The 10,541-nt window shown below is 54.1% G+C and overlaps 1 protein-coding gene across 1 annotated transcript; it reads left to right on the forward strand.

Annotated features, from left to right (window-relative positions):
• Nucleotides 1-3,299: 3,299 nt before the first annotated feature.
• Nucleotides 3,300-8,830, forward strand: Vps37d (VPS37D, ESCRT-I subunit). Its single transcript, XM_005344639.2, has 4 exons — nt 3,300-3,604; nt 5,035-5,206; nt 7,194-7,276; nt 7,727-8,830. Exons 1-4 carry the CDS (start codon nt 3,467-3,469, stop codon nt 8,117-8,119), a joined length of 786 nt encoding a protein of 261 aa, XP_005344696.1. The 5' UTR covers nt 3,300-3,466; the 3' UTR covers nt 8,120-8,830.
• Nucleotides 8,831-10,541: the final 1,711 nt, after the last annotated feature.

Raw genomic sequence — 10,541 nt, forward strand, 5'->3', positions numbered from 1 at the left:
GAAGGGAGTGAGGAGTGAGTCAAGCCGAGGGAGAGGGCTGAGGAAATGGACACAGGAAAGGACAGCCAGAGACGGGACTTTAAAGGTCTTGGTGGTACTGTGCAGTGGTGGCGTATACCTTTAATCTCAGCACTTGGGAGGCAGAGGCAGGAGGATCTCTGTGAGTTTGAGGCCAGCCTGGTCTACAAGAGCTAGTTCCAGGACAGGCTCCAAAGCTACAGAAAAACGCTGTCTCAAAAAAAAAAAAAAAAAAAAAAAAAAAAAAATATATAAAATATAAAACAAATATAAGTATAGAAATTTCTCAAGTTGCTTATCACTTTTCTTTACATTTGATCTGCTCAAAAATAAGACACAAACAAGTATAAGAATCATGGAGCGAGACGTGGTGGCCCACACCCGTAATACCAAAACCCAGAGGAGAGAGCAGAAGATGGCAGCTGCAAGGTAGAAAATAAAACAAAAACCAGACTGAACTCTAACTTCGTGGTAGAGCAGCCTGTCTAGGATCCCTGGTGAGGGGCTGAGGGTGCAGCTCAACAGCAGAGCACTGTAAAGTGAGCCCTCGGTCTCTAACCCCACTACCTCAAAGAAATAAAAAGCCCTGGGGGTGGGTGACGATAAAAGGGAATCAGCGTGAAAACTGAGATGAACGAGATGGACAGAAGACATGAGGAACAGAGCAAGGGACTAGTCAGTCACCACAGAGGTTGAGAGTTGGCCGAACCTCAAACTAAAGCTGTAGCTGCTTGTGTTGACCTCTGAATGGAAAGGTTGCTCTTCCTGGCGGCCAGAGGGAAGCTGGAGCAAAGGGCAGGCTCAAAGAGTATCCTCGTAGTGGGGGATGGGACAGACAGCTTTCTTTCTAGGAGGACACAGAGGGAGCAGTGGTCTTAAAAAAAAATAAAAGGAACTTATTTATTGTCAGAGATGGTGGCGCACGCCTTTAATTCCAGCACTCAGGAGGCAGAAGCAGGCAGATCTCTGTGAGTTCGAGGCCAATATGGTCTACATGAGTTCCAGGCCAGCCATAGCCATGGAGTGAGACTCTGTCTCAAAACAACAACAAAAATTTATCTATTTATTTATTATGTACACAACATTCTGCCTCCAGAAGAGGGCACTAGATCTCTTTACAGATGGTTGTGAGGCACCATATGGTTGCTGGGAATTGAACTCAAGACCTCTGGAAGAGCTGCCAGTTCTCTTAACCTCTGAGATCATCTCTCCAGCCCTTGTCTACTTATTTTATGTGGTGTGTGTGTGTGTGTGTGTGTATGTGTGTGTGTGTGTGTCTGAGTGGATATATGTGCACCGTATGTATGCAGGTGCCAGAGGAAGCCTAAGGAGGGCATTAGTTCGCCTGGAACTGGAATTACAGGCAGTTGTGAGCCACCATGAGGACTCTAGGACCCAAACTCTGGTCCTCTGCAAGAGCAGCAAATGTCCTTAAATGCTGAGCCATCTCTCTGGTCTCTGGGACCGGAGGGAGGGAGGGGAGAAGGTTGTGTTGTGTTACTGAGAGCATTTATGTGAGGCATGGGGGAGGGGGGTTGAGTAAACAGACCAGAGAGGCGGTCTCATTTATGGATCAAAGAGGACAAAGGTTTCCAGAATAGGCGGGGCCAAGGGAGATCCGGACAGGAAGAGACCCCTGAAAAATTCCCACAAATAGCTGGGCCTAGAGAAGCAGAATAGGGGAGGTCAGCAGGATGTGAGGAGACGGACTGTTGATAACTCCGGTGACAATGGTCAAGGGAGAGCCTAATTGCGGGTTCACAGGAAAAAGGTAAGTGCCCAGGCTGTGGAGGTGTAGAGGGCTGGGGGTTGGGAGGAGACAGACGATAAGGGACCACACAGGACGGGACACGACGGGGGGGGGGGATGGTAGGGGGGAAGGGAACACGGAATTTCATGTGAGTGGATTTCAGTTATGGGAAGGTGGCGGAAGAGCACACTTGCCGTCCTAGCACCCGGGAGGCTGAGGCAGGAGGATGGAGCCGGATGAGGGAGAGTCCCTAATGCTCTCCTGGTTCCTGTGCCTTGGTTTATGGTCTTTTCCAGCATTCCTGTTCAGCCTATGAAACCCGGTTCAGGCATCACTTCCTCAGCTAACTTTCTGATTGGCTGGTCCCAGTCACGTGCTCTCACAGTGCTGCGTGTGTACACACAGGGAACACATTCACTATGTGTGTGTACCAGCTTGGGGGAAATGCGCAGGTGTGGGTGCGGATGGAAAATAGAAGTCAGTGGTGGCGGTCATGTGGTTTGCTTTTGGACAGAGCCTGGACCTCACTGACCGTGCTAGGCTGGCTGACCATCGAGTCCTAGAAATCCACCTGCCTCCGACCTATTGTGACTAGAAGCATGAACTGGCTTTTTTCCTGACTTCAAGGAATTGCGCTCTGGTCCGCGTTCCCGTGCGGCAAGCATTCACCGGCTGAGCCCTTGCTCCTGCCATACTGATTATTTTGGAACAGAGCTTTACTATGTTGCCCAGGCTGGCCTCAAACTTGGGACAATCCCCCTGCCTCAGCCTTCTTAGTGCTGGAATTAATGGCAAGTGCCACCGTGCTTGCCTCTGCCATTCTGTCTTGCACTTGATGAGGGGTGGAGACTCTGCCTTGACCTATGAACTCTCTGAAGGTGGGAAAGCGTGCCCCTAGGTAGTGGTTCAGCCTTTGTGCTCCGTGCAACGATTGTCAGTCATCTGTAATGTGATATTAGGGAGGTGATGTCATCTCTAAGATTTTTAAATCTATTTTATTGTGTGTTACCTCTTATTAATTTATGTTTTGGTGGTGTTGGGGAAGGACTTTCAGGCTAGGCAAACACACTACAGCCGAGCCACGGCCCCGGGCCTCTGTGGTACCTCGGTATCTCTAAAGTAACTCAGTAATCACTCTGCATGCTCAACTCCCCATTTTACAGAGGACAAAAACTGAGGCATGGAGTGCGGTGGGGACGATGAATGACGTGTCCAAGTTAGCAGCCAGACAGGGGCTTTGGTGCCCAGCCCAACTAAGAAAGCTGTAGGAACCCAAAGGGGAAATTGAAAGAGTCTTGCAAACTGTAGGCGCCTAGGGTGGGAAGGTCTGCGGTGAAGCGTGGCAGGATGAACGGGTGAGAGGAGAGGAAGACTTGGGTTTCCAGAGAGAGGAGAGAGGATGGGCTTCTGGTGAGAGGCCGCCTTGAGCGACAGGTTCGTGGTGGCTCCGCGGCACTCCGGCGGGGGAATCTCCGGGTGAAGCCCGCCCCCTACCTGCCCCACCCCCAGTCCTGCCAGCGGCGGCGGTCCCTTTAAGAGCGGTCGAGGCTCCCCCTGGCGGCGGAACGCAAACAGCGCAGCGCACGGCCGGAGCAGGAGCCGAAGCCCGGAGCCCGGAGCGGAGCCGGAGCGGAGCCGGGGCGGAGCGGGGCCGATCGGGCCGAGCCAGCAGCCGAGCTGGGGGCGCGGGCGGGCGGTATGTACCGGGCCCGGGCGGCGCGGGCGGGGCCGGAGCCCGGCAGCCCGGGGCGCTTTGGGATCCTCAGCACCGGGCAGCTCCGGGATCTGCTTCAAGATGAGCCCAAGCTGGACCGGATTGTGCGGCTCAGCAGGAAGGTAACGCGGGGGGCGCGGGCAAGAGGAGGGTGTTGAGGGGGGCGATGGAGAGGACGGGCCGCGGCCTGCGGGGACCCGGAGACCCAGCCAGCGGAGGCCACCCTCCTGGAGCTGCCAGGCCTCGGGATCATGGGAGCCTGGCACGTCCGAGTGGGCCCCGCGGAGCCGCCCCCGGGGGATGGGGGGCCGCCCCGATCCGGTCTGGGGAGGGTGGTGCGGGAGGGGGCGCCCGGGGATGCACCCGTGCACCCCGGGATGGCCGCGAGGCGTGCCCTCCTGAGGATGCTCTGGGGAGGTGTGTTCTGGGGGGCGGGAGGTGGAGGGTGAGCTGTGTTGTTGGGGGCCCTGGCTCAGCACACCCACGTTCTTTAGGGCCAGAAAGGGGAGGCGCCTTGCTTGGGGGAGAACTGAAGGCCTGCTTGACACCTGGGGTGGGAAGGATAGCTGGGAAGGAGGGTTATGCTTTAGATGGGGAGGGGGCTTTGTGTCTGCCATTGGGGATGGGTCTATGAATACAGAGGCTTGTATTCCGTAGGCCACCATAAGAGAAAGTTGTATATTTCACGGGAGACATAGGCCCGGGCTGGTTGTCTGTTGGGAGGGGGGTGCAGAAAGAGAAAGTGTGTGTTAGAAGGAGCCAGACGTGGAGGGGCATGTGCTTGGATCAGGGGACAGATGGAGGGGAGCGTGTTCTCCAGGGGCGGGGAGCGAGGCTTGGCCCTCCTAGAAATAGGCTCAAAGAGTCTTCTTCAGGGCCCCAGTGCTGCCTTCTGCTAGGTGAGCAGCTAGCAGGTGCAGGGGACCACAGAAGCAAAGGGGGTGTGTATTGTATTCGTAGGGGTGTGTGGGGTTCCGCTAGAGGGCCAATGAAGGGTTGTAAGAGATGAGAGGGTGACCTGAGTCGGGGGGGGGGTGATGCTGGGAAGACACAGGGTGAAAACACCACTCCCCTAAGAGTCAGAACAGAGGGTGGAAATGTTTTCCACACAAACACCTGAGGAGGACTCGAGACAAAGACCTGGAATGAGAGGCAAGCTGTCCAAGCATGGAAAATGGGACAGAGAGGGGAGGGGGCAGTCCTCGGGGACCTGAGCAGACATATTAATTGAAAAATTAAAAATTAACTAACATTTGTAGAGGCCTTCATAGTTTGGCTCACTTAGGTCTCACGACAACTGGATAAGAGAGGCGGTTTTTGTTTTGTTTTTGTTTTGTTTTGTTTTTAATTGTAGAAGGAACTGGGGCCCAGAGAGAGGACCCCAGGCAAAGCCTAGGCCAACCTAGGCCCCTCCACCTGTTGGTCCCCACACCCCTGCCGGCTGGGGACTCCCGGGTGCCTTTGACTAGGCCTGTGATGTTGTGCTATGGTGAACTCCTGGGTGACCCTGGGCAGTTTGAGCCCAGGCCTCTTAGCTCTCCTCCACTGGCAGTTCCAGGGTCTGCAGCTGGAGCGGGATGCCTGCTTGGCCTCTAACTACGCGCTGGCTAAGGAGAACCTGGCCTTGCGGCCCCGCCTGGAGATGGGCCGGACTGCCCTGGCCATCAAGTACCAAGAGCTCCGAGAGGTGGCTGAGAACTGCGCAGACAAACTGCAGAGACTGGGTGAGGGGAGGCGCAGGAGACCTGCCTGGGGTGGGGTTGGCTTTCAGTTGTGCTGGGCTCCTAAGGGTGGGGCTGGGACACTGCTACTTCCGGATGAAATCTGAAGAGAGCTGATCTGGGCCTTCTGGAAAGTGAGGTTGTGAGCTGTGGAGGAGCAGACTTGGAAAGCTGGGCTGGGTCCCCTTGTGTGTAATCCCCGTACTTGGAAGGCAGAGGCAGATGGATCGCAAAACTTCAAGATCATCCCTAGGCTCTGTAGTGAGCTCTGGGCCGGACTGTGCTGTCTCTTGAGGGGCTGTCCTGCCTCAAAAACCAAAAACAAACAGCTGGGTTGAAGAGGCCTAAGGGAACCAGGCGATGGTGGCACATGTCTTTAACCCCAGCACTTTGGTGGCTGAGGCAGGTGGATCTCGGTGTTCTGATTTTGAGGCCAGCTTGGTCTACAGAGCAAGTTCCAGGACAACCAGGGCTACACAGTGAAACTCTGTCTTGAACCCCACGCCCCACCCCCACCCCCAAAAAAAAGAAAAAGTAGTGGTGTGATGGAGGTTCTGGGTAGGAGAAGAAAGGAGGCCCAAGCTGGGTATGGAGGCATATGCCTATAGTCCCACCACTTGGGAAACAGGTGCAGGAGGATCAGTAGTTCAAGGCCAAACTTGGCTACCGAGTGAGTTTGAGGCTGGCCTGGGTTACCTGAGACACTAGAAAAAGAAAAAAAAAAAAGAAAGAAAAAGGAAAAAGATCAAGTCTAATGACATGGATGGCATGGTCCACTGAGTAAAGACACTCGGTGCCAAGCTTGGGTTTGATCCCTGGGACCGACATGGTAGTAGAAAACCAGCTCCCATAAATTGTTCTCTGACCTCCACAGCTATGCAGTGACATGAGTATGCCCACACAGACTACACACGAGAAATAAATATCTATTTATTATTATTTATTAAAATAAAAATGTAAGCAGTTTTTAAAAAGCCAACACCCAAACAAACGGAAAACAAGAAAGGGGGGGCTGGAAGACAACTCAGGGATTAAGTGAGTGTACCGTGTGCTCTTCTAGGAGACCTGGGTTCGATTTCCAGCACCCCACATGGCAGCTCACGACTGCCTGGAACTCCAGTTCCAGGGGATCCAGTGATACTGTCTGATCTCCACGGGCACTAGGCACTCACGTGGTACACATGCATACGCGCAGGCAAAACGTGCACATTAAATAAAATTTATAAAAAGGAAGGAAGAAAAGGAAAATGAGAACCTAACCTTGAACCCTGGAGCGCCCCCCATATCAGTCTCGACTTTATTTTTTTACTCTAGGGTGAAGGGCTGCCTCGTGTCTGACCTAATTAATGGGTGGGGTGGCGGTGGCCTGGGTGTGGCAATGAAGAGGGTATCTGTCCATAAATGCCCAGCAGTGTCCACGTTACTGAAGAAGCTGAGCCAGGCATGGTGGTGCATGCTTATGATCCCTGCACTCAGGAGGCTGGGGAGTACCACATTTGACAGGCCAGCCTGGGCTGCACAGTGATGTGATGATGGTGGTGGCTGGAGAGATGGCTCAGCAGCTGGGAAGGACTGGAGTTGGCTTCCCAGCAGCCATGTTGGGCAGGTCTGACAACCTCTGGCCTCTCAAGTGCCAGAACTCTGTCAAGCGCACATACCCATGTGCAGATACATACTCATAATTAAAAACAAAAGCTTTTTTAAAAAGAAACAACAGTAGAAAAACAAAGAAAAAAAATAAGCCGAACTTGTTTGTGCATGCCTATAATCTCAGCACTTTGAGGTCTAGAGACTGGAGGATTGGGGGTCAAGGCTAGCCTGGGCTACACAGCAAGTTCAAGGTTAGAGGCTGTAAGAGACCCTGCCTCAAACAAAACAAACAAATAAAAAAAAAAGTTGAGGATTTGGAGGCCACAGAGATGGGAACTGTATAGCCACCTGCAGTCAATGGTAGAGTCAGAGTCCCTGTCTGTCCCCCTGTGGTCCTCAGAGGAGAGCATGCATCGCTGGAGCCCCCAATGTGCGCTGGGCTGGCTGCAGGCTGAACTGGAAGAGGCTGAGCAGGAGGCTGAGGTGAGGGGTAGAGGCGGCTGGGTCCAGGTGAACAGGGAGGGAGACCCATCTTGTCCCATTGGGGTTGTCATTACATCAAAGACTTGGGAGCGTCTCCTCTAAGAATCCCACCGTGATTTCCTACAGGACTTTCCAGAATGGCAGAGTTTGATGTCCTAGGAATGTCTACAGACATTGGAGGGCAGGGTCCGCTGAGTAGGAATGCCCCCCCCCCCCCCCCCCCCGTTCCTCTGGGCTGGGTTGGGAATGAACACTAAATGAGGTTGAAAGGCCTGAGACAGCCCTTTACTGTGGAAAGAGGGTGGACTCTGTCCAGTCTGGGTAACCCAGAGGCTGACCAGGTTGGAAGCTCAGGGCCTCTGCTGGCTGGTCACCGTGGGGGAAGAAGGACTTAGTCTCTGATCGGATTGCCTCCTCCCAACTTTCCCTTTCCCTCCTGGACACTCCCAGATCCAGATGGAGCAGCTGCTGCTGGGGGAACAAAGCCTGGAGGCCTTCTTGCCAGCCTTCCAGAGGGGCCGTGCCCTGGCCCACCTGAGGCGGACCCAGGCAGAGAAACTACAGGAAGTGCTGAGGCGTCGGGAACGCTCTGCCCAGCCGGCTCCCACTACTGCTGCTGCTGCTGCTGCCGCCGCCACCGCCATGGATCCCCCGAAACCCTTCCCTGCTGCTGCCGTCCTGCCCACTGGGGCCGCCCGGGGACCACCTCCAGCCGTACCCCGGAGCCTCCCTCCCTTGGACTCCCGCCCAGTGCCCCCACTGAAGGGCTCCCCCGGGTGCCCTTTTGGCCCAGCCCCTCTGCTGAGCCCTCGACCCTCTCAGCCTGAACCCCCTCATCGGTAGGAGCCAGGGTACGGCCTCCCAGCGGGGGTCCAGACAAACTTGATTCGTGGCTCCTCCTCCTCCCCCACTGTCTGGGTGGGGGGAGGGGCAGGCCCCTCCCCCTAGCCTCAGGCAGGCCCAGGGCCCTGGAGGCTGAGCTGGGGAAGAGGGGCTCCCCGAAGAGGCCCGTAAGGGCTGGGGGGTGGGTGGGCAGGGTGCTGGACCTCGGTCACCAAGGAAACTCTGCCTTTTTATTTTATTTTATTTCGTCTCCCCGGTCCTCCAGGGTGCCAAACCAGGTCCTCAAATGAAAAGAACTTTATGGGGGCCTGCTTCCCCCAGGGGGTCTTGCTTGGGGTGGGGGGCTGTCGCACCCTGCCACATTACTGGGCTCGAACTTATTGGCCAAGGCTTACTGGATTGTTCTCCTCCTGAGCTAACCCTTCCCGCAGTTTGGGGGCCCTCCGCCTAGGAGCCAGGTGGTCATGCCCCAACTGCGGTCCCAGGGACACCCCCAAGGGCCTTGCAGCTGGCCCTGGGGCGAAGTAGGACAGAGGCTTCTGACCTGCCCAGGTGAGAGCCGGCCATCCCCAGGAAAGACCATTCTGTATTTTTCTGTCCCTGTCTCCTTAGAATGGAACCTTTTTGAGGGCAGGTCCTTGTCTTTGTATGTTCTGTCCCCAGCCCCGCCTCCTAGGGGCTGTCAATAAATGTGCTGATGGATGACGGTGATGATGCCCCGCCTCCTCTCTGCTCCCGCAGCTGGCCTCCGCAGCTCCTCGGGCTCATCCTCCTCCCATGGAGCTGTCCTTCTTTTCCCTGCCCATCCAAAACCCAACTGACCTGCAAGGCCAATAGAAGCCTCCTCCTCTGAGCTGCTTGGTTTCCAAAGAACCTTTTCTAAGCCTTACTTCTTCCCAGCCTGGCCAGAAGTGACACCGCCTACTCCACTGTCACCATAGCCTCACCTGGCTGCACCTTCTCTTCTAGGATTGCTTGCCTGCTCATCTGGATGGTACCTTCTCCTGCCTCACCGTAGCCTCTGCTGGTGACACACCTTTGATGGGTGACAGAGGAGGGTCTCTGTTAGGAATGCAGGCATCTGTCCTCCCCTGGGGACACATTAGCTGGCCAATTAGGCTGCTGGATGTGGGGTAAGAAGACTGGTGAACAGAACGTCGGGGGAAGGGGCAAAACTGTGACCCCCACCTAGAACGTGGGAGGCTGAAGCAGGAAGATTGGAAGTTCAAGACTCGGAGCTGGGGACCATAGCACAGTTGGAAGAATGCTTGTGTAATATGCAGGAAGCCCTGGGTTCCATCCCTAGCACCCCCTAAACCAGGCATGTTGGATGACACCAGTAATCTTGCACGTAGGAGGTGGAGGCTGAAAGATCAGGAATTCAGGGTCATTCTCCACCACCAAGAATTGGGCCTGAAGCTGGCTAGGCTGCTGTCTCAACAAACAAACAAAACGGGGGGGGGGGGGCCAGTTTGGAACAGGATGTGGTGACATACACCTGCAATCTCAGCACCAAGGGGGGGGGGGACAACAACACATTCAAGGCCAGCCTAGGCAACGTGGGAAGTTCAAGTTCACACTAAACGCGTGGCGAGGCCTTATCTTTGAAATAATGCAGCAGCAGCATTCCTGGAGTCAACCAGGGTCAAGTCCACACACAGGAAATTTGGCCAAGAGGCATAGACACATCTATAAACAAGAGTAGTCTGCCAGAGGCAGCTGGCTCATTCCCATAATCTCAGCATTTGCGTGGCAGAGGCGGGAGGATTGCCTTGAGTTTGAATCTAGTCTGGAGTGAAGAGTTCCAGGCCACTGTAAGCTACAGCGTGAGTTTTTAAAATTTTTTTTAAAGGTTTATTATTATCTATAGTGTTCTTCCTGCGTGTATGCCTGCAGGCCAGAAGAGGGCACCAGATCTCATTACAGATGGTTGTGAGCCACCATGTGGTTGCTGTGAATTGAACTCAGGACCATTGGAAGAGCAGCCAGTGCTCTTAACCTCTGAGCCATCTCTCCAGCCCTACAGAGTGAGTTTTGCTTCTTATTTGTTTGTTTGTTTTTGAGACAGGAGAACTTACTTTTTAGAAAAGGCTGGACTTGATCTCACAGAGGTTGCCTTCCTTTGCCTCCGGAATGCTGAGTAAAAGTGCCGCTACCACACCTAGTTTACAGAGTGAGATTTTTGTCTCAAAGTAACAAGCGTGCTGTTGAAGTTTACAAAGCTAGTGTGGTCTTTCTCCGTGTTACTAGAGATAGAATCATCTAGAATGTTGATGTTGAGCTGACTCTACTTTTCACTGAAGTTTGAGATACAAAAGGGACCCCACATGGCATCTTTGTTTTTTTGTTGGTTTTTTTTTTTTTTTTTTTTTTTGTTTTTCGAGACAGGGTTTCTCTGTGGTTTTGGAGCCTGTCCTGGAAC

The sequence above is a fragment of the Microtus ochrogaster genome, chromosome 2 (assembly GCF_000317375.1).
Source record: "Microtus ochrogaster isolate Prairie Vole_2 chromosome 2, MicOch1.0, whole genome shotgun sequence".
Classification (NCBI taxonomy): domain Eukaryota; kingdom Metazoa; phylum Chordata; class Mammalia; order Rodentia; family Cricetidae; genus Microtus; species Microtus ochrogaster.

Excerpts from the sequence above, each read along its gene's own strand:
- Vps37d (XM_005344639.2), top strand. The coding sequence starts at position 3,467 with ATGTACCGGGCCCGGGCGGCGCGGGCGGGGCCGGAGCCCGGCAGCCCG. Across the intron at positions 5,207-7,193 it reads AGACAAACTGCAGAGACTGG|AGGAGAGCATGCATCGCTGG; the intron begins GTGAGGGGAGGC and ends TGTGGTCCTCAG. Across the intron at positions 7,277-7,726 it reads AGGCTGAGCAGGAGGCTGAG|ATCCAGATGGAGCAGCTGCT; the intron begins GTGAGGGGTAGA and ends GGACACTCCCAG.